Source organism: Phalacrocorax aristotelis, chromosome 5 (assembly GCF_949628215.1).
Source record: "Phalacrocorax aristotelis chromosome 5, bGulAri2.1, whole genome shotgun sequence".
NCBI classification, from domain to species: domain Eukaryota; kingdom Metazoa; phylum Chordata; class Aves; order Suliformes; family Phalacrocoracidae; genus Phalacrocorax; species Phalacrocorax aristotelis.
This window is the reverse complement of record NC_134280.1, coordinates 51,866,562-51,890,013: the sequence shown is the minus strand read 5'-3', so window position 1 is coordinate 51,890,013 and position 23,452 is coordinate 51,866,562. Positions and strand designations below refer to the sequence as shown.

Below are 23,452 nucleotides of genomic sequence, written 5' to 3'. Positions count from 1 at the left end.
GCAAGCACTGTCCACTTACAGGAAGAACAGCAGCCACCTGAAACAAAATGCAAAATATCTACCATGTTAGACAAAGCAGAAGAACAGCTGATACTTGGAAATTCAAGTTACTCCTTTTAAATATGTTAATTTTATCATCTCCTTGACTTCAATTTCAGTGGCAAGGAAATGCCTGTTTCTAAGTTTACAGCAATATTTTTCAAGGTAACAATGTAAAAGGGATTTTTTTACGCCGCAGTTTGTTTCCTTTTACGTAAGATTTCCAAAGGAAAATTGCATCCAAGCATGCGGTGGGGCGAAAGCAGCCGTATGTTCCCCTGCTACTTTATAGCAACATCCATAGCCTTAAGTTTGAGATGAGAAGCTTTAAACCCCTGAAAAGCCACTTTAGGAAAACCATTCTTTTCTTACACTTGCATTAGTGAAATAACAGCTTTTAAACTCACAACAGCACTGGCATTGACAGAAGCAGGTTCAGCACTTCCATTCATATCAGAGCTCCTCTCCTTTTTGATCTCTTCCAGGTCAGTAACAGTGCCTGGGCCTTTCTTCTTCTTGAGTTTAGCCAAAATAGAAGATTCCCTCTCTGGAAAGGGAGGCATTTCTTCTAGCACTGTAGCCTTTATCACAGAAAACAAAAATGTGTATTACTTAAACTCACTGAAAAAGCCAAACCAACTTCTGAATCTTTGAAGAGATAGACCCTTATAGATTGCATTAGGCAAAAGCAGAAGTAATCATCCACACAGAAAATGACTGTGCAGTTTATTGCACAGTGGTGGAGTAGACTTTTTTTTTAATATAAAAAAAAAAAGTTCTTTAAAACTTTCTGAAGTTGTCCCAAAGCAGTGTTTAAGAGAACGGGTTCATATCACTTATCTGGTACGCTGCTATTTAAAAAAAAAAAACATCAGATCATAGCAGACCTCATGGTCCTTAAGTCAAGCAGACCCAGACTGAAACCGCAGAAGACTACCCAAGAATCTAGTCGGATCTAAGCATTTATTAGCTGTCAAGACTAAGCATGCCATGCTCTGGCTAGACCTGAGGACATCAGGTTAAAACACTGAACTTCTAGAGACAAAAACACCCCCAAACAAGTGCAGCACAATTACAATTTTCCTGCCTATCATCAAGTAAGTCCTCAAAACAAAGCACTAGCCTTTTGGTATCCAAATACTATAAGACCCTGTACTACACCAGCTTTCACTGGCTTCCCAGCTCCAGATTAGCCTGCTTTAACAGTCATTTGTCCCACTAAAGCAACAACAACTTTGATTTCAGCTCTAAATTAAAGACGACTGCAGCTGAATTCAGTAGACTAAAAGAATCAGCACCCACACTGTGGATCCTTAATCCCGCATTAAGATTTCCAAGCAATCACGTAAGGATCAGTAGAGTTTACTTGTTGACAAAAGACACAGCTAAAGAGTTCTGCATTTAAAAAAAACCAAAATATCATTATACCTACCAATATATCAGTACTCGCAATTGTACTGAGCCTCAAATACTCAACAGCTCTCTGCTGCAGCTCAACGTCAGCATTCTTTAGCTGACTGTCACTGCGCAATACATCTTGAATTGTAGTTTTGATTTCTGGAAACAGGTTCACAAACTTGATGTAGGTAGACAGAAGCAGTGCTCGGGTAGGAACGCTACACAGATGAAACTTGGAATGTAGCAAGTTGAACTGGATGAGCGGACTTAAAAGATGGGAAGAAAAATAACTTGTTGAGTTTCTGTAGACACAATCATTATTAATGCACTACTAGCAGAAGCAGAATCATTTGTTAACTGGCCTTTAGGAATATTAAAAAGACATAAGATACATTCCAGAAAGTGTTACTACTTCAATTCAGCATTTTAGAAGGTGTTTTACCTTGATCTTGGATCACCTGCTATCAGATTTCCAAATTCTCCCAGGATGTAGCCACCTACTTTTACAAGATTCTCATGGCATGCTGGAGCTTGAAGGGCCTGTAAGAACACATTAAGTTATTGATCTGCAGTGTGCCAGAAGAGATCTTTTCTATCACTTCCATGTCCAGCTTCCTGGTCTACTTTCCTGTAAGAGCAGACCATAGGTCTGGGCATTTTAGAGCATTTATGAGAAAAGCATGACTTTATAGAAGAATCTCTAACTTGGGTATTACCTGCTTAAGAGCACTCTTAGCCCATCTAGCAGCACTGTGGACTTTTGAGCACACATGTAGCTGCTTCGGTTCCCTCTTACATCTTTAGGGGTGTCAGAAGGATGTTAATAAACTTAATTTAAACCTGGCAAGAATGTGCTGAGGTTGTCCAAGATAAAAATACTGTCTTTATTGAGTATGAAGAAACGCATAGCAGGGATGAGTTCTGAAAGTCAGCTTAAATGTCCAGGAAAGGAAATAAAAAGAGCAGAAAGCCCATATGAAGAATCCAAACAAAGTCAGAGCAACAAGGCCAGACATTTGAAAGTGTCCTCCTTTAACAGTTCAAATTCCAGTTTTATCAGTTCCTGAACAGAAGGAATGGACATATGCTTCCAGAAGTATCATCAAGTTATGATTTTGGGTATTTCAGATTGCTGCATGCAGAAAAAACAAGCAAACAAACAAAAAAAAGGCAAGCAACCCTGTAAAAAAGCTTCTATTTTTACTACATTCCAGTAATTTTGCAGGTAATGTAATTTCCTTACTAAGCCATCCATTCAATGCCATCCACAAAAATAATAACCCACCTTGCCCTCCCTCACCAACACCAGAGCAGTACCAGGTGCATTCTACACTACTTAAGCCAGAGAAGCTTCCCATCAACTTAATACAGTCTCTGGAAATCAGTGGTGCTAGTTTTACTTGAAAGCTTCAGCAGCATTTTGTTGAAATACTCAGGATCATATTTTTATTCCTCCCTCACATGGGAAAGCACACACACCTGCTATATCACATGGTGTTTACTTAATTCCTACCTCATTTTGAAAGTGAATTTAAACCAGTTATTCTCACCTCAAAAACAGTCTTTGCTGCATATCCTTGAACATCATCCCTGTTGATGACAATCTGAATAACTCGATACCACACTTCTTCACTGACATAGTCACCAGCAATGCGAATCAGATTCAAGATTGTATCCACGTACCAGGTATAATCCACTGCATACTTCTCAGCTAGAATTGCCACTTTCAGAACCTGAACACACATACGAGAATAAAGAAGGTTGACTAGCTTAGAACAGAAGCTGTGTATCGATTCACTTTCATATACACCTAGTGATATCCCACGGTAGCCCAGAAACCTCAGTTTCTGATGCGCCAGCTTGTGCAATTGCTCCCACAGCTAAGGTGAAAGATCAACACTGGTGTTCTGTGCCAGAGCACAGCAGTTCCCAGGTACATAATGCTTTCCCCATAATGCATTCAAATATGTTGCATCTGTGACTTTTTAACTGTGTACCTAAGCGATCAAGAACAACTTATTGAACATTCTTTGTTTGCTATAAAAACGTCATCTAAGCCATCAACTGAGACAGGACCAAGTAGGAAATTGGAGACCTCTTGGAAAAAAAAAAGGTGTAAACTCCAGCTAGCAGAGACAGACCAGAGTCACCACAATATAGCTGGCTTTTTCAGGTCATACTAAGATTCCTATATACTGAAGCAAACAATCAGCATAGTAAGAGACCCCCCACATAATTTATCAGTTGCATTTATACTGACCTACTCTTTTAGGAGCAGTAAATTAACAGAGTGAAATTCACATTATCTGCCAAGTCAGGGTACATTGCCAACAGCAACAAGACAGTACAAGAGGTACATCAACTAACCCTGTATTCTATGTTAACTTCTCTGATCAAGAAACTTTAGCACCTAATTAAGCTAAATAATTACTCCAAGTACAGGTTTTGGCCACCATTCTAGGAAGGTTGTCAAGTGAGTATTTCAACTTTTGGATTTTTTTTTCCTGCTGGGAGGAAAGGGACAGATATCATGCCTCTCTTTTAGCTGATAAGGTATTGCTTTTGGGAATCCTTAGACAGAGAACGTTCTCACAGCATACACAGTATGGAGTTATACCTGCAAATATGTATTTATCACTAATTTTTGAAGCTATTAAATAGTTGACTACAGTAGGACATAACTCTCAGATGTAGAGATTTTATTTGCTCAAGCACTGATAAAATTCACTGCACTTTCTATATGCAATGCCCAGAGACCAAGAGTAGTTTTTAAAATTTCTAGTTTAAAAGGGTGTTTCGCCACTCCCCCCCACCCCATTAGTTTAACCTAAATGAAGAACACTCTTTGCTATTAGACTACAAACTTCAGGGGTTTTGGCTATCCAGCATTGCAATCAATAAGTGATACATATGGTGCCAAAGCCAGCTATGAAAAAAATTAAGGAAACAAAAGTATCTCACAATCTCTTCTCTAATGGAATAATCAGCAGTCTCCAAGTAATTCAGCATTTCAGCAACAATCTGTTGGGCATTGCTTCGGTCACACATTGCGTACAGGAGATCTACAGCTCTTTGTCGTACACTTACATCTCTTTCAGTCTGCAAAAGAACACACAGCAAAAGGTCACGATGATTTCAACTTTATTTAAAAAGCACGTGCAACTTACTGAAGAGATGAAACTTACTATAATCCATAGTCAAATATAAAACATGCATTTTCATAATCTTTCAGATGCAGAATGAACTTAAGAGATGCCCTTCACAAGCTATGAGTTTTTCATGTTATTCTCACTTTCAGTCACATAGAAAGAGGTCACCAGAGACTTGGACAGCTTCCTGCTTTTAGATAATATTACAAAAATTCAAATCATCAGGTTTTGTTTCTGTAGTATACATACTCAAATCTGTGCAAGTGCTGAAAGGATGGAGGAGTCTGTACAGAGCACTCCCCTACTACCCTAACTAGGGTGAATGACTCTGTTCCTCTGTGCACTGGGTAACTGGCACCACTGGCCACAAATCCACTAATAACTGGCTGAAATTGTCAAACTGTCACCAAGCCAATGGGTAGTTAGCTATCTGCAAGTTTGATGTTGAGCTTCCCTTGTATCAGCAAATGTATCGATACGCTCCAGCACGAGCTTGGAAGAAAACAATACATGTAAACACTGCAGTGTGCAAGTAAATTGACAAGCATGTCAGTCTTCCTCTTTTGACTTCTGCTTTCTCACATAAACATGGCCTGGGAATGCGTCTTTCTGGTTTCTTGACCTTCTAATTCCAGAGTGGAAGTTCATCTGCTCTACTGCTTACCATAAGCTACTGCAGTGAAGGAATAGTGTTTGATACCAGCAAGACAGTAATAAAGCAAAGTCTTCCCACCACTCTCTGTTTTGGAATTCCATGTTTTGAAAGAATTATTCATCTTCAGTCTACAGCTTGAGGAGATACCAAAGTTGTACTGGGGCCACAGCTACAAGTATCAGATTTACTAGTAAGCTGCAGAAATAAACTGAAGCTGACCTCTATTGTTGCCAGTACAGCAAGATTTTGCAGGATTAAGGAAAAAACCTACAGCAGACTTCTGAGAATAACTCATTTGGTCCCCAAATATTATTAGCTTAATTGGGGATGGAGGGCTTGGGGCAGTGGGGGAGAGGACATTGAGGCAGGGGAGAAGACAACACTTAAAACAGACTGCACACTTAAATATTTACCTTCAATGCATTGATAACTGTTTCTATGTGTGTTTTCACAGCCTCATGTGAGAATTCAGAGCTGGCAAGCGTGCACATGCTTTCCAGTGCTAGGTAACGCAAATTAGTTTCTCGGTGCTGCAAGAATTGACCTAGCTGGTTACAGGCACGGACTAGTAGATTTGGCTCACTGCACAGAACAGGAGAGAAAGTGAAAGGGTTAAAAGCAACAGGTTTGAGAACACCAATACAGAATACTGTTTCTGCAGTAGAAATTTCTTTAAATGTCTTGAAGTGTCTGCTAGAATGCCCCGCTGGTAAAATGGAAATTCAGATACTGTGAGCAAATAATATTTGTTGGATTAGAGTGGTGGGGTCAATACCAAAAAAAAAAGGCAGCAGCAAGAAACAAAGCAATAAAAAAAATGCTGACAGCAACACAGTTCATTAATACTGTCAAATTCTACTGCTGTGGTTGTGTTCCAATCTAGCAACTTCATATTCTGTTCTCTCCCCCTTCCCCTCCCAGTAAAATTCCATCTAGCGTTCAAGACTAAGCCACAGCTTTTCACTTAAAAAAATCCTCTCATAACAGAAGTGTTCTCACAGCTCACCTGTCATGATGTATAATTAAGCTTATTGCCTCAAACAGCACAGCATTCTTTGCATTTGAGTGTTGTACTTTTTTTGACTTCGGTGGCTCCTGCGCTTTATTAAGAATAGTTTCCAGGCATTCTGTTAGACGACCACGTACCGCAGGGTCTTCTGGAGAAGAACAGGCTGTTGGACAACTTCATTTTGCTCAACACCCTAATCCCTACCTTAGGCCTTCCACCTTGTTAAATTTGAATCCGCTGAAGTATTCTGATACATTAAAGATAGTTCGCCCTCCCCCAGTACACCACTGATAAAAGAACTCTAAGCCACAGTTCTATTTGGGTGAGAACAAGAGTCAAACGTGATCTGCACTATAATACATTTCAAGGCTTTAATATAGTTGGTAACATTAAAGAATGTTTAAAGTGACAGTTGCAACTGGTTTGTGAGATGCACACTGGTTTGATGCTTTAACGTACATGGCCTTTTGAATTACGTTTAATTTTAACAATTCAAAATTCTCAAAAGTACATACTTCAGTATCCTTGTCTTAAGACAATGTGCTTGCACTCCAAGCTATGGTATCACTACAGCACACTAGCTCTCTGGAGGTAGTCCACTGCATAAAAGAGATGACCGCTGTGCTGATTTGTGCATTACCTGGAGGTGGATAGCACTGTAACAGCCTCAGAAGTTTCACAGACAACCAAGGAGCAGGAACAAAGTAGTATGTATAGTCCTGAAGATCTGTTGATGCAGAAGTTACAATCTGTAAAATAAGCAGACAGCACGTCAGCTGCTGAAGTTGTCATGTGCAATCATAAGAAGGACCCAAAGAACACTGTAGGTCACCTTACAAAACTATGTCACTAGCAATGTTGAATTCAGTAGACAAGTTAGGTGCAAATTGTTGTACTATGAGTATACCATCAGGTTCCCTAGTAATCAAAATTCAGTTTTACAGATACAGCAGTCCAGTAAGTCTCTTCCCGAAAGCATACTTGCTCTTCTTAAGAATGAAAATTACCATCTTGTAATACCAAAATGCTTAACTAGAAGCTTGACTTTCTTTGGTTCAGCAGTTCATGGATTCAGCCAACAGAAAGCCTAAACATAGTGTTATTTATTATTTTAGAGTGTTATGGCTGCTGATAGGTTAAATTGGAATTCAAGCACATGATGCTATGCCAGACTGAACTAGGATGAACTAACACCTTCAGTAATATTCATACTCCAGAGCAAAGAAGAGATAGCTTTCACAGACGAGTTTCATATGCGTACGGAAATATAGGATTAGATTAGGTTTCAGAGAGAGTACCCCTCTTCATGGATTGCTTTCCCTGCTTTGATTCTAGTTTATGCATGAGTTTGGCACTAGCTTCACTCAAAGAAGTTCTATCTATTTCTTACTGCTCCATTATAGAACAGTTATGCACTTCCCTCAGCACTCCCTTGCTTTTAAGTATTAGACAAAATCTTCATATTTCAAAAGAAATTAGATTTCTCTGAACTATGAGTAATTTTGGGTACAACACCACATAAATCTGGGTCTAAAATACATTTGTGAAGTAGTATCCTCCCATGTCTTGCATACCTTCCAAAAGACCACAAAAAAAAAAAAGCCACACAGTAAAATGAGGGGGGGGAGAAAGAGGAGTGGGAGACCCCTTTTTGCTACATAGACTTGGAGCATAGCAAAGATTACAGCAAGAAAGTCTGGGCAAGCTAATATGGTTTTCTGCCCTGGCACGCAACAGGTTTTAAGAGATTACCTGAACCAACTTTATGAAATGAAACTGAATCATCTTCACTGTTAATGGTACACTAAACTAATCTGACCTAGAAAGCTGAATAAATAAGCAACAATAAGCTAACCTGATCTAGAAAGCCAAGTGATTTAAGCAACAGTATTATCAGGGTTATCATTGGACTCACTCTGCTTAATCTAGACACTGCCAAGGAGACTGAAGTTTTAAACTCCTCTGGGTTCTTCTGTGCCAAAGTGGTGATCAGACTTGTAGCTGCAGTAACCACACCCTAGAACAAAACAAAAGTGATACGTTCCATTTTGTAACAGTTTAAGATGCTGCCCATTAATAGCTTTCACTTCAAGTATTTTTTGATTGGGATAAACTTAGCGTTGTTATACTTGACAAAGCCCCATATTAAAAAGCCCTTTATTTGGCTAGCAGCTAGAGACTAATTACACCTCTTCAAAATCCAACAGGATTTTCAACAACATGATACTGCCACGCTCGCAGAGCATTTAATGCTATTTTCCTATTAGCTTTGTCTCATGTCTGTATAGTATATCTAAAATGACAGAGAGCTATATTAAAATAAAGCCTAGATGTAAATTGTCTTATTACACACGAGAAGCACAAGTAGAAGAAATAGGGATGCAGCAGATCATCCAGATAAGAATTCTGACAACCCAAGATAAAGACAGTGCTTTGTATAACAAAAATTTTATATTACTGCAGACTAAAACACTCTTATTACTGCTGAAGCACAGGTAGCCTTACTTTCATAAAGTAACTAGATGGGGAAAAATAGAGTCTCTTATCTAGAATGACAGGTTTTTCTGAACCAGCAAGATATGAATGACACGGACACCACAGGACAAAGTCCAAGCACTGACAAACCCGGCCTTGTGTTTTTAGTGCAGGTCTACTCTTAAAAGGCCTAGGAAAATTACTATTACACATATGCAGTATGACTTAGGATCACAAGGCACAAGATTAATTTATTTACAGCCTGAGCAAAAGAACGTGTGCATATCATTCCTATACCTCCAAGAAAAATGTAAACAAAGCTTTAGTAAAAATTAACATGCACAACAACTAAAAAAGGGCAGCTCCTTCCATTTCTTTCCTCAAGCCTGAAGAAAACAGTAACCCATTTGCTTGAAAGACTGGCAAAGAAATAAATTAATGGTGTGTTTAACAGCAGAAATTACATCGTTCTCTATACAGATTAGGCCCAAGAAACATGAAGCTGATTTACCAAGTGCTGGTCATTGAGGAGATGCACCACTCTAGATGTCCAGTCTCCCATGGGGACAAGGTCAGGAGAAGTTCTATATAAACGCAGCAAGCATAAGGCAGCACTCTGCTTCACACTATCCATAGTATCTCTGCAAGACATAAATATGGATTTAAATACTTGCAGGCCAGCATTATACTAGTCTGTACACTGACTCTGCATCACTAACCAGGCAGCATCTTTTCAACAGAAGTTGAAACAGAAGTCCACTAAAATTATTCCTATGTTACAGTACTTTTTCTTCTTTATTTTGTCCAGTAAGTTTAACTAGTCAAGTTTTCAACCATTACATACGTCTAGTAGCCTCTATAATGACTCTCTGCAACTTGGAGTTTCACATCTTTTTATCAGAATTGGAAGCTCATCATTAGATGAGAACAAGCTTCTTCCAAACTGACTCAAGTCAAACAGTTACAGTATACTATATTATGTATGTGACCAAAGCTGGATCGCATGACAGGTCGTGCATATCAGATACAAATTATTAACTACTCCACAGCTTCAGTACCTACAGCTAGCATGCGAGTGAGCTAGCTATCACCAAGCATACAACCCACCTTGCCATCCATGCTGCTGGTACAGAAATAGACTATTTTAAGAGCAGTACACTCTATTCTAGTTCAGTGAACTCCCTCTCACAACGTAGTCAATTAAGCATTTTGTATGTTGCACAAACAGCTAAAAATGTACAACAGCATTAGCACTGAAAGTTTTAAGAGGCACTTTATAACGCACAGTCTTGGTTAAATGTTCAGAAACCTCCACATCCCCAGAAGTTCAGTCCACCTATTCTTTATGAATTTACCAATTTTTCCATGAGATCAAATTGGTTGAAAAAATGAAACCAAACCTATTCCTCCCCTCCCTGTCCACTCTCTCCCTCCAATTTATATTCAAGCCAAGAGAGCTACACTGAAGTTGCAGATGTAACTGTGCTTATTCTGCACAGGTCACTTAGGTATGACATGTACACATACACATTATATATATTCTCTTAGGAACACAGAAAGAACGAGGCCCTGAAGACTGTCTTGGAGCATAAACACAGCTCAAAGTTCAAACAAGTCTGAAGTGAAGGTGCTGTTCTCTGACTGTGGTTGATGACCCCACATGAAATTTTTGGAAGTTTTTAAGGTTATCTTATTAAAACCCATGACTCAGTATGGCAGCGTTGTCTCCCCTATGCTACATGGAGAACATCACCTGGCAAGGACAGTGCAGGACAGGATAGCAACAAGCCTCACAGGGCCCCAGAACATCTCTAAACATGCACCCTTACATAGGGAATTCCATGTTTGAGAAAGATGGAATTACAGGATAGATTCTCCCTCATTTCCTCTGCCACACCAGACTTATACTGAGCATCAGGTGCTAGCTGCTTACTCTTCTCTTTCTGGCCCATACTACATTTCAGATATAATTAGATATCACATGTTACATCCTCCTCCTTGTTGCCAACTGGGACAGTGCACATAATAGACGAAGTCAGAATTAGTGTTGCATAAGCAAGCATGTTTCCAATATTTGCAAGCTCTAGTGGTTGACATTTAGAGTATTAATACAGTTCTTATGCAACATGTTGCTTTTTTATATTAATGTAAGACATTAGTTTGTTATAAAACAAGATCCATGCATATTCCAAAATATTTCATATCTATGAGAGTTTAAATGCACTGATTGCACTTGGACATCTTAAGTTTTAAAATAAATTAGCCCTGCAATCACAAGTTTCATTTTAGATTTACTTAACTACAGTTCCAGACATTGGTCACATCTGTTTAGAGACTTCTAGGGATACACAGGGAAAGTTAGACAGTTGGTGGTGACTATTTGCCACTTGCAGGAATTGTTGCTTACATGGCTAGTAGAGGAGGCAAGAAAGCTCACACAACAGAATATTCTCACATTTCTTATGAAGTCAGGACCATTTTAAAAAGCTTCAGTTTATAACAATATTTGTAGTGTAAACATCTATTTAGGTTCATTTATTTCTTTTCATCAGGAGAGATAAGGAAAGTAAAGCATACATATTTCAGGGGTGTTCACTGCCACACATTTATACGGAACAAAAACTTCATCACAACTGTAAAAGCCTATTCAAGATACTGACATAGCCTGAATTTCCATGTTGTATTTGTACACTTACACAAGTAACTCCATGCTCAGGTATATCAAAGTATCTGCAGGTACTGGAAATTGTCACTACGCGTACTGCAAGCCTGGGGCTGTATAGCTCTATGCATGGCTTAAGCTGCTGCAGTGGAACTGAGTTGCTGAAAAGGTTTATTGGTGTTGTATTTGAAGGAGGCATGTCATACCTACCCAGCTACAAGTATTTTTGGAATTTCTCCAGCAAATGCTTCCGCCATCTCTCGGCTACCCACATTAGCAATACAATGCAGAGCGAGCCCCATGAACGTGGGGTTGCGGCTGGCCAGATCATTCTTGATCGCATTGTTTATTAAGCGAATCAGCTCACTGTTAGAGTTCACTAGTACGGAGATGAAGAGATATCCCTGTGATTCAGAAAAAGGAAAATGAAAATAAATTTTAGCTGACTTAAAGAACTACTTGTGGCATTAAGAGAAAACATAATTTGAGACATACAGCTCTCCTCCAGTACCAAATATTGGGCAGATATTTAGATAGCAGATCGAAGGCTAGAAAGATTAAGTGGAGTAAACTGAGTAAGTTTACTGTTACCCTAATTTACCAGTTTAAGTGTTTCAATCTATTTCAGTACATGCTCAAAAGATCATTTCAGATGAATGGGAGCAAATCAAGAATTTGGCTTATTATTCAGACACTAGTAAGCTACATGTACCTGATAAACGCAGTCTTACCTGGGAATATTTAAAGAGGTATTGTGAAAATTAAAAGGCTACTTACCTTCTAACGCAAGACTCAATGCAGTTTCTTAACAAGAATAATAATTGCACACAGAGTGCACATTTTATATTGTAAAATTAGTAGAAGATTCCCTGGGCACAAAGGTGTTTAAATTTCAAAATCACTGCTAGATCAAAAATAAGACCTTAGGACAGTGTGGGGATGTATGAAGGAAAGTCCTTTACAGACTATACAGCTGAGGCAGGATATTAGACAAACAGCTTAACTTTTATAGAGACCGAGTTACTTACAATTTGTTTCTCTGTGTATCTATTGGAACTGAGCAGGTTTACAGCCTCCATGTGACCAAAGTCAATGTCATGCCCCAGGAGAAAGATGAAAAGCAGTTTGCAGACATATTTCTTCTTACTGTAACCATCCAGAGCCTTGTCACCTGGAAAGCAAGGGAAAAAAGAATGATTAAGCCTGTGTTGTTCCTGTATCTGGTTCCCCCCAGGTTTTAGAAGAAAAATGCACCCTAAATAGGTCTGGCCTTATGTTGTAGTATTGCTGTATTTTAGAAACTTGTAAAAGCTACACAGAACAGTATGGCAGCTTACAGCTCATCAGGCGGACCACTTCTTTTTCTGAAGAAAGAGGGCTACATATGAACATACAATTTTTGCAGAACATTCTCTCCCTACCCCAAATCATGAAATAACAGAGCATCCACTAAACCAGGCAAACCTGAATGCTAGAGAGTGCAGTCAGGGTAGCAAAATTTTGATAGATGCTGCTGCCTAAAAGGCTATATAAGCTCCTTACCCTCTGCATTCTGAGCCCAGAATAACTTGTCTGTCAGATCAGTATGTATTCCTTAGTGATAGGCAAGTTCAGCCAGAATAGCACTGCATAAAGTAAAGCTTACTAAAAAGCTCCAAGCTGCATTTTTTAAAAAAACTTCAGATTTATGTAGTAGGCAGCTAAATACATAACAAAGAATCTTAATAGTCTCTCCTTCTTCCTTCTAATCCACTGGTACAAGAGCACATTAAATTTCCCAAGCCACATGCACCTACAGCTCCCATAGATTTCACACTACATTGACTGTATAAAACCAATGGAAACGATACCACTATGAACTAAACTTACAGTTTGTGAAGGATGAACACTACCACCAATGTGTAAAGCCATGTGATATTAGTGAACCAAGACAAAGCATACTGGCACACTGAACTAGGCAATGATAAAGGGTTATCTCTATAGGCTGCAACTATGTATTCTGAGGGGTTGCTTTCTATTTTGACTCTAGAAAATTCTTTTATTTAGTTTTATTTCAACTGAGAAAACAAATGTAAGCACATGACCGCCATTTTAATATGGACAATGATAACCTTCAAATCTGAGTTTTTAGACACCCATTGATTTTTATTTTTTTTTAAACTGGCACAGACATCGTATCAGTTACCAGCAAAAAGCAGCTTTACCTTAAAGCTATTTTAGTGCTGTGCAAAGAAAAGTTGCCTTCAGGTCCATACCATGGAAGCCAACACATGTCACATTTTACTTAAGATACATGAACCAACATTATTGAAGATACTCATGGTAGTGAAATCTTGCTATACTGGATCCTGTCAAAATACTCTGACAACAGTCAGCTCCACAGAAAGCTGACCAAAGACATGTTTTCTTCAAGTCACATTTACAGTTTGCTGCCATAAGGCTATCTTTTTGCTGAGTCAGCAAATGAATCCAGGACAGTCTGCTTTAGAGATGTCTTAATTAACATATAGAAGAACCAGAGAAAAACATCCAGACTTGAGGGGGAGGGGGGGAATCAGGGGGGAGAAAGTGTGTTGAGTCCCCACCCCCTTATTTGGGAGCAATATGGCCAGAGGGAAAAGTAGATATTCAGCCATGTCTGTCAGTCTGCTGTGTCCTTCAAACTATGGCTTGAGCAGCAAAGAAAGAGTGTCTTCTGTATTTGTAACAGGGGAAATAAATACCTTCTGTTATATTATTTTCCCAATAAACTGGTACTCAAGAAAAAAAACTTCCTCCCATCCCACCATGGCAGGGAGATGCAGGTCAAAGATACCTTCCTTCCTGAGGAGAGGCAAGAAAAAAACTATACAGGAAAAGCCAGAGTGACCACTTCAGTTTTTAAACATTTTTCAGCTGCTTAAGAAAAGTTTCTACAAGCTTTTAGGATTTGATCTCAATTGGTCTTCTGCATGAGACCTGAAAGGAAAAGAAATAATCAGTGAATAAACCAGGGGGGGCTTTATATTACTTAGGAATAAGAGTATGTCAACTCATGACAAGCCAGCTGTTTCCAGGTGACTGATTAAAGGAATAGGTGATGCTGGGTACAATTACCAGATACTACTATGATTCACAGAAGGGGACATTGAATCCATTGTAGTCAGCGTTCCTCTAGTGGCTGAGATCTACATAACTGAGGACTTGCTATGGTATTTAAGAGCATTAATATCATTAGCTGCTTCTCTCAGAGATACAGATACACCAAAAGGCATCAGAAAGTAGCTTTCACATGGACTTTACTGTAAGTGAAAAAACTTGAACCAGTCTCCAAGACTGGAGTTCCCAGGAGTCCAAGAGATTGAACTGCAGCTGCCTGTTAGTGTACAATCCATCAGCAACACACAAAAGTCACAAGTATAAAACCTATTCTCTCATCTTCTCAAATGACTCTGTGAGATCAGAAGGGAAGAGGGAGTACAGAACGCTGCAACCCAAATGCTTAATGAAGAGCACAAACAGATCAAAGTATGTATACTCTGAACCACATTGACTCTCACAAAGTAATCGGCATGGTTTGGCAATTCCTTTTTTCAGGTTTAGGACCCATATATTTAAAGCATTCTATCCTTCCAAGATACCAGTATTTTAAGAGCTCAGATTAGCAAGGTCCTTGGATCTTGGGGTATCTGAAGCATTTTTGATGGAAGCCATGCCCTGCAATCAAGCTCAAAACACATCACCATCCTACTAACAAGGAAAAAGCAGCTTTCTTCTCCATTGTGTGCAGAATGATATTATAAAATCAGTACCGGAACCATTTTTTTTTCTTAAGACAGAAAAAATAGTTCACTGACTGCTTTCAAAAGCTTCTGTCCCTTCTGTGCAGAACTGAAGGCAATCTGAACATTCTCAATAACAGGCAAGCTTATGAACTAAGCGAAGTAGCAGTTACTAGAACTCTTCTTTAAAGCCTTATTAGTTCCCAGCAATAGTAGTACATAGTCTTTTTAAAAATTTTATTATTTAATTAGCTGAGTAATTTGGAAAAAAAAGAGAATTGCAAAGGTCTCACTATAGGTATCTAACTCCAGCTGTGTTTTGAAGAAGTCTGATTCAGATTCTTATTGAAATTTCAAGTTTAACTAATTTCTCTCCCTGCCGTGTAGCATTTACAGAGTTATAAAGGTTCTATTTTAAACATTACTAACAAGTCTCATTGCTTAAGTATGTGCTAAGATAGTACAGCTTCCTCCAGCCTCAAGCAAACATCCAAACAAGAGCAAAAGGAAATTTCACATGTTCTGTTATCTGTATTGCAATACACAATCATTTCTTTTAACTCAGCTCTTTTTTAAATGCTTTTGGGAACATTTGCAAGTACTGCAAATCAAGTCAGCAGAAACAGGAAGGATTCAGAACACACATCAGCAGGTTTTGAGCACAGTGGGCATTTCAAAGTCTACTTGCTTTCCCTGGAAAGTTTATTAGTCATTTTTCTAAAAAAGAAATTATTAACAGCTGATCAGCAAATAGTTCTGTTATTAAGAAAGAATTATTGCTTCCACATTTCTGTGCATCACCTCTCTAGCATTTCAACAGGGAAGTTTTGAGTTACATTGCTCATAGATCTCTTTCACACTGCCTTCCAAAAAGGAAGAAATAAGGCACAAATGCACTATGAGACCCTTTGGTTCCCAGGCAGCACCTTCTGTCCCCAATTTGGACCACGAGTTACAAATCAGCGCCTGCTTTTGAATCTAATTCAGTATACTTAAAAATCAGCCTGCTACACAGTTACAGAGCCTGCTACCTGCCAGAGCAGGCAAGAAGGCAGTTTAGTCCTATGGGATGTTCACTGAGGGGTAAAGGGTAAAGGAAGCCTGACAAGTCTAGTCACACTAGCATCCAGATGGTTGATCCCTATCTCAAAGACAAGACAATATTAGCTTTTAAAACTGCACTAGTGGCTTATGCAAAACAGAATGGACAATACCCTTAAGTGCTTCTTTGCATTCAGTGTGCTTCTCTCCTAGGTTGACACTGACCTGTGTTCATGCAGTTGACAGCAATCCAGTGCTATACTGTATCAGAAGGCCTACTACTAGCTTAGAGGCTAAGAAAAATGAAGAATGGCTTTTTATGAATGTATCTACACTTTGAGACAAGATTTGTGTTTCCATAAGACTGACAGTCCAAGCCCTCTAAGTGAAAGGGCTGAATATTTGTGGCAGACAATCCATAAGCTAGTATTTAGTTCCCATACTGCTACCACCAGAACACAGTAGTACCAGAGCAGCCCTACAACTCAGGTGATATCTGAAGCCTGGTTTGACTTCCAACAATTCACTCTGTCAGTGAAGATGCTTCATTATTTTACTGTCTGATTGCCCTCATACACCTCTTCGATGATCAGAAGACAATGTGACTAACCAGACCCATCTTAAACATAATGACTACACTTTCACAGCCTGCCTGGAAAGCAATTTACTGTTACACATCTTCTGTTTAAAACAGGTATTTAGAGGTTTATCTTGAACTTCCTGTGAAGGGTTACTGTGTAGTTTGGAACAATAAAGAAGACTTGCTTGGATTTGGAAATACAAGCATGCTGAAAAAAAGCAGAGATTATCAACTGACATTGGGGCACTTCTGCACAAGCCAAAACTAAGATACATTAGCATGTCTGAAATCTAGCAGCCACTCTTGTAACACAAGCCATATTAAGTAATCAGAACAAAACTAAAATGTAACACCAGATCTGGAAAAATGAGCAAGCCTGAATCAAACAGAGAACAAAGTACCTTTGACGGCAGAAAAAGCGTATAGATTCGTGGGCAATTTTATTAGTACACAAATGCTGCTCTGAGAGGTCAAAATGATGCAACAAATTAATAAGCCAGATATTTTTTCACTCATTTACAAAGCAATTACTACTCTGACAGCCAGACTTCTAGTTTGGCTCAAGCACGAAAGCAAAATCAGCTTACAGTCTGAACACATGGAACAAAAGGAGTAGTATTTCTCCACATATATCTCCTACAACTTCTGCTTTATTATACTGCCTAGTTACTCTCTACTACATGCATCTTATCTCAGTTAATGCAGAAGCATTTAAACCAACTGTCAAGGACACACTGACCTCAGCAATGGAGCTGCCTCATGCTGAAACAAGAGACAAAGTCACCTTAGTGCAGAGATTCTAGATTCCTTCTGAGCTTGGAGCACAAAAGCCAGATCAGAACCCAAAGCCATGGCATACACTCCATCAGTTCAAGAAAAGTATGGATTTTTCTAGAGATGTGCAGCCCTATCCCAGTCTGTTAAGTACAATGGTATTTTAAATAGCAGGTTACCCAAACATAACGGTGGGTAACAGGCTTGCCAGCTACTTGCATGATAGAACAAACATAGAAATACTTAGCCTCTGTCAGCAACAGTATAAGAATATATCTTGCAAGTTGCATGGGGTGGGGGTCTAGACACTGCAACAGAGTATGCTGAAGACTGTAAAGGTCCAGAGGAAGTTAAGGATACTTGCAGTATACCAGTCTCTCATGCTAGTCTCAAGCAAGAAGAGACCTGTGTTAAGAGGCACTACTTCCAGCCTTGCTTCTTAAAGTCAGACCTCTCCCTGGTTACAGCAATGCAGCCAGTCCAACAGCTGGATCTTTGGCCAGGTAATTAACCCAGGCTACCAGTATTCCCCATAATTATTTAGCAAGAGACTCCATCTTAAGTTCACAGTCACACATTTGTCAATCCAAACTATTTAAAAACATTTTTAAGATTCAGAGCTACATAAAAAGAAACAGGGTTCAACTGAATGATCTCTGCTTAAACCAAGAATAAAATGCATTGTGAAGGTCAGTTTATTTTTATACAGCCCTTCTGCAAGGAAGAACCATGCAGCACAAAGCCCACATAGACCTTCTGCAGCAGAAAGATATGCAGCTATCACATCCTCACAGACTCAAGGCCTCAAGCAGTTACACAACAAGTAGTCCAAGCTCATCTTCTTCCAACCCATGACATTTATGTCTAGTTTTCATTCAGGGTACATCAAGTTATTGTCTTCAATTCAGTAAGATTATTTTCACCTAAAATCCATATAAATTCAGTAATAAAGAGCCATAATGGAGGTCGGGTTATGGGAAGGTTCAGTTATCTTTCAGTCAAGCTACTGAATGAGCACAACCTGATATTAATTCAAAACTATTTAAACTGTGCTTAAAGGATGCTACACAAGGTACACAGGCTAAAGTTATTGCATTATTTTGCTGAAAGCACCTCTGTTCTCTGATCACTGCCTGATTCGTGGTTCTACACAGCCAAAGGTTCCTATGATCATTTCTCCCCCACATCATGATTAACCAAAGAAGAATTTACTATGCACTTACTGTTAACTATTTTTGTACTTAAGCCATGAAATACCTTGCAAAACTGAGGAACAGAACCGGGTTTTATGAACTGTGCCATCAGCAGCTCTTTTATCTATCACTACTCAGTAATATGACACAGCTACCTAACTACCCACATTAACCAGATAATGCTATTCTCACAGAATTCAGTTCACTTAAAGCTTCATTACTGCCAAGTTTTCTAAAAGTAATACAGTGGCTTATACTGCTGCTTTTATAGAGACATTCACATAAAAGAACAGGGAATACTACCTCTGTCATATGTTAGGCAGCCTATTACTATAGGTGACATTAGCAACCTTCTGAATACACGTTCACAGGATCTTCACAGGGAAGGCTCAGGATGACTGACATTGACAAAACACTGAATTATGTGTCAGTGTTCATTCTGTGTTCCCCACAGAGGACTTATTGTGCTTTATGCACTCAGGAGGCATAATTATTATTAGCATTAATTTTAAAGGCTACATTGACTGCTGTGGTACCCAAACAATTCAGATTCACTTCTTTCACACTCAAGTTTACAAAAGCGTGCAGGTTAGTGGGTGCGGATGGACCCAAATGAAGTTTAACTTGTGTTACTCAAAACTTGTAAGCCATCATTTCTTCTAGAACACTTAGCTTTCATATGGAATAGAGGTTTGAATCTAGCTTCCCCATTTCAGCTTGTAGATTAAAGCTTTTCATGTCAGGTGCAAACGTGAGGAGTTGGGCTAGTAAGCAGCAAGTGAGATCGTAACTGGGATCTGACCACAGCCGAACAATAAGAACTGGACTATATCCATGCAAGTCTAAGTACTTAAATAGCCTTAGCCATTATAAACTTTTTTGCAATTCCTTACCGCAGTCCTTTACAACAGCACGTTTAACTCTAGCAGTGAAGTGAGCAGGTCTGACAGAACCTCCTTCGTACTTCAAGCACACTGGAACATACAATAGGCAGTGAGGTTCTACAGGAGCTTCAATAACGTTCTTTGGTTTTATGCCTTTTGAAGTTTTCAGACCTTCACTGCAAACTGAAGTCTTAGTCTGCTGAAAGCTTCCAGTTTTATTAGTGAAAAATTGATTAGGTTTTGCAAACAAACTAAAAGCTTGCCCGTCAACCAAATCAAGATAAAAAAGGCAGCGCAGCACAAAGTTAAGTTGCTGAAAGAACTAGATTTCTGTGTTAGTATGACTGCAGCAAAGTTTCCAGCTAGGCATTAACCTCTAGTTGTTCTTGGTGACAGAAGGGCACACATACAATAATTGTTGATGTATCTAGAGGGAAAGCGACATGCTGCTTTCTAGAAAAAAAAAAGCTGTCCTGTCTAAACAATTAAGAATTTAGGTGCTGAAATGAATTTCAGCAGCAGCATTATTGGTTATCAGCTGTTATCTGACAGCAGGTAGTTCTACAAACACAGACCAAGAGAAAACAAGCAGACTTTTTGGATGTATTGTCCAGATAATCAACCTAGTGAAATTAACTGATAGATAATGTAACATAAAACTTTGAATAATTTCAGTGTACAGAAACATCTTAAATAGTTTTAAATTAAACTCAATCTCTATCTGAAAGACATACTTAATTTGTCTTGTATAGATCTTGCTTGGAGACTAAACTGCTTCATTTAAAAGTTACAATTTTATGCTTAAATTTACTAGGCAATAGGCTGATCCACTTTGATCATACAGCTGGAACTAAGAAAAATGGCTCTTACTCTTGTATGCAAGTTTCTAATAGATCCTTGAACTATGTTCTAGGTGCTTGGTGTGCATGCATACCTAGTACACTAAGGCAGTATCTGCTGGTCACTGTCTGGAAAATGGACACAAGTTTTAGACTTGGATTGGGTGACGGAGAATAGTCTGTAGAACAGAAAATACAAATCCTGCTACTTCTGGCAAAAATAGATGGAAGCTTTGCAATGAAAAGGAATTAAAAAAAAAAAAACAACCAACACAAAACAAAGAAAAAACCACACACACACCAGTGTGACAGCATAGGGAGGTGACCAAATGAAAGTTCCTTTTTTTAGTACCCTAGAAAAACAGCCATTAAAATCTCTTCAACTGAAGTTACCAATCTGGATAAAGTATGCTGAAATTTCTAAGAGAAAAATGTTAGCACGAAGGCATGTGATGGCTTCTAATGTAGAATAATTTCTTAACTTTTCTTGAGTGCCTTGCACTGTGGTCAACTTTTCCCTTCCAAGCTGTTGTTGACACTCAAGTTTTTGCAGGTCTTCATATGCCTTTAAGAGACATACCACTTAAAGTAGCAACACATCCCTACGAAGTTCAGAAAAGTTGTTTCAGGCTTTGTTAATGCATTAAGTATTCCAAATAGATACACTAGGCTGAGTCAGGATAGATAATTAAGGTAAACACATTTAATCTGAATACAGCAAATTCTGAAGCCACATATATGACCTCCACACTGCAACACCTTATCTAGCTACACACAGCCCCATATCTAAACAGAATGTTTGCCATAGCCACTACTGTAAGAAGTCCATTTAAAAGCATCTCAATTACCCTTCAGAATCTTTAAAATTTGAAGCCACATATACAACTTGAACACAGTTACAGCACGAGTTTTAGCACATGTTGTTTAAAAGTGAATTGCTGCCTCTGGAACACACAAGGATGAAATTAGTCACTGCATATCCTTTGTTTTGTATGAATAAATTGTATTTCTATTGCTTATGGGAGTGGTCAAGATGTGTGGCTTCATCAGCTATATGTTTTTATTTTAATTCTGCTAGAAGACAGCCTAACGCACTACTTCCCTAAAGAGGTCGGGGAGGAGGAAAGGAGAAGTTTAAACAGATTGCATTTCACTGGAAATAATTACATCCACCTGTGTTTCTTCAAACTAGTTCATGGCCTTCTGGAAGAACACAGGCTGAATAGTCACATGGTTAGGAGGCAAAGCATTAGAGAAAGTTTGTGAACAGTAGCTCAATTCTTTGATATAGTAGGGAGTTTTCTTCTGTTACAGCCAAGAATCACAGAACTGTCAGGAAGTTCTGTAGTTAGAAGAACATTTTCAGTAGTTATTCTAACAGCCTGCTCTAGCATTTTGCTTACATCAGCAGTTGATAAAAAAAAGTCTAAACGTATAAAAACAAAACAAAAAACCCATAGAAGAATATCATATGAGGACGTATGTATAGTTTGGTATGATCAAGTCACTTACCTTTAAATTTTGACCGAATGTTCGCTAGTTCTTTATTTATCCTCTTTATCTCCGCTTCTTTACTTTTGCCTGAAATTGGAAGAACACAAAACACACATCAGGATACAGTGCTTTGGAAAGCCCTCTGGCACCCTAAGCTTCTTTCCAGCAACCTTGCTATGTGAACATACAAACATCAGGAGGCTTTATTACCCTCCTTGTCCAGTATTAAGATAAGATGAAGGCAAACATCAGAGGTAACTTAAGCATCACTTTAAAGGTGAATTTAAGAAGCTAAAAGGACCTCCCTGTTTCACGAAGCTTTGCAGACTTTAGACAGTATCAGTCATATACCGTTAATCTGCAATGCCTTTACTACTTTCACAAATGCTTCCCGTTTTTTCTGTCCCTTAAACTGGCAAGAGAAAGCTGAATTTTACTTCCAACTTGATTACTAGGTTAACAGTGCCCTGAAGGAAAGAGTCTCCTAAGCACAATCTTATTAACAAACAGCTTATATTTTCCTCACCTTAAGGACAAGCCAATTTACTGTTTCTCTATTGAATGGTCTTTCAGTTTAACAGCATTAAAAGCATTCTTAAAAGGCACTGAAGAGGAAAAGCGGTAAACTTAGGAGTAGCCCAAAGACCTCAGACAGACAGGATACACACGTAAGTTCAGAATTCCAATATGCTCCACGAAAGTCATTTGAAAACACAGAAATACTTAAAATTTACATTTTATTAGATGACTTTACCACCTTAGGCTTCTTAGCAGTTTATATTTCATATCAACTTTTGATTCCAAGAATAGGCATTAGGATTTTGAATGCAAATTCAAGTTCGATATTCAGAGAAATAAGCTGCAGTTTAAATTCTGATAATGCAAGTTTATTCAAGTGATACTTGCATTGTCCAAACCAAAGCAGTTTATTACTCTTTGACATTTTAGGTTTTGGTGACAGAGATTCTATAGAGGTCTGGGTCCACTATCTCCTACATGAGTGAGCATGGTAGGGTTAAAAACATCCAACTTAGGCATTATATTCAGTTGCTTCAAGTTTGAGGGAAGCAAAAGAAGCCCACTTCAGCAACGCAGAACTGACCATCTAGTTGTGTTGGAAATTCAGACCTGTACCTACTCAAACTTTCAAGCAGTTTTCAAAGCATCAACTAGAAGCAGAAAAAGACAGCTTCCTTTACTCTTCATCACATATATTTGGCTACAAGGTTATGAATAGAAGTTTCCTGGCCCTGTTTGAAAATGGTCCAACTTTATGACTTCTGGGGATCAGATGTCCTGCTTTCACATCCCACCTCCCCCACACCACTCGGATCATGACTACAGCCATGTCAGTGCAAGGAGGGTAAGTGACAAGGTTTGAAGATCGGATCACGACCAGCATTCTGAAGCACCTCCAATCTCATCCCTTTCTTCCACATAGAGCAAAGTAACAACTCACAGCTTTTAAACATCCTACTACATTTCATGTCCAAACCTCC

At 38.8% G+C, this 23,452-nt stretch overlaps 1 protein-coding gene across 4 annotated transcripts in view; it reads right to left on the bottom strand.

The window, feature by feature from the left end:
- The window catches only part of AP2A2 (adaptor related protein complex 2 subunit alpha 2), a 43,676-nt gene that overhangs the window by 9,191 nt on the left and 11,033 nt on the right, over positions 1-23,452 (bottom strand). For 2 of the 4 annotated variants that reach the window (XM_075094511.1, XM_075094509.1), the window contains exons 2-14: positions 21,972-22,040; positions 12,416-12,558; positions 11,598-11,791; positions 9,237-9,366; positions 8,166-8,267; positions 6,891-6,999; positions 6,248-6,398; positions 5,655-5,823; positions 4,399-4,536; positions 2,988-3,170; positions 1,880-1,977; positions 1,472-1,703; positions 447-620 (exon numbers count right to left, since the gene is read on the bottom strand). In XM_075094511.1, the coding sequence (XP_074950612.1) occupies positions 447-620; positions 1,472-1,703; positions 1,880-1,977; positions 2,988-3,170; positions 4,399-4,536; positions 5,655-5,823; positions 6,248-6,398; positions 6,891-6,999; positions 8,166-8,267; positions 9,237-9,366; positions 11,598-11,791; positions 12,416-12,558; positions 21,972-22,040 (1,892 nt within the window). The remainder of the gene's footprint in view (positions 1-446; positions 621-1,471; positions 1,704-1,879; positions 1,978-2,987; positions 3,171-4,398; positions 4,537-5,654; positions 5,824-6,247; positions 6,399-6,890; positions 7,000-8,165; positions 8,268-9,236; positions 9,367-11,597; positions 11,792-12,415; positions 12,559-21,971; positions 22,041-23,452) is intronic. The other 2 variants (XM_075094512.1, XM_075094510.1) reach the window with 1 other exon arrangement.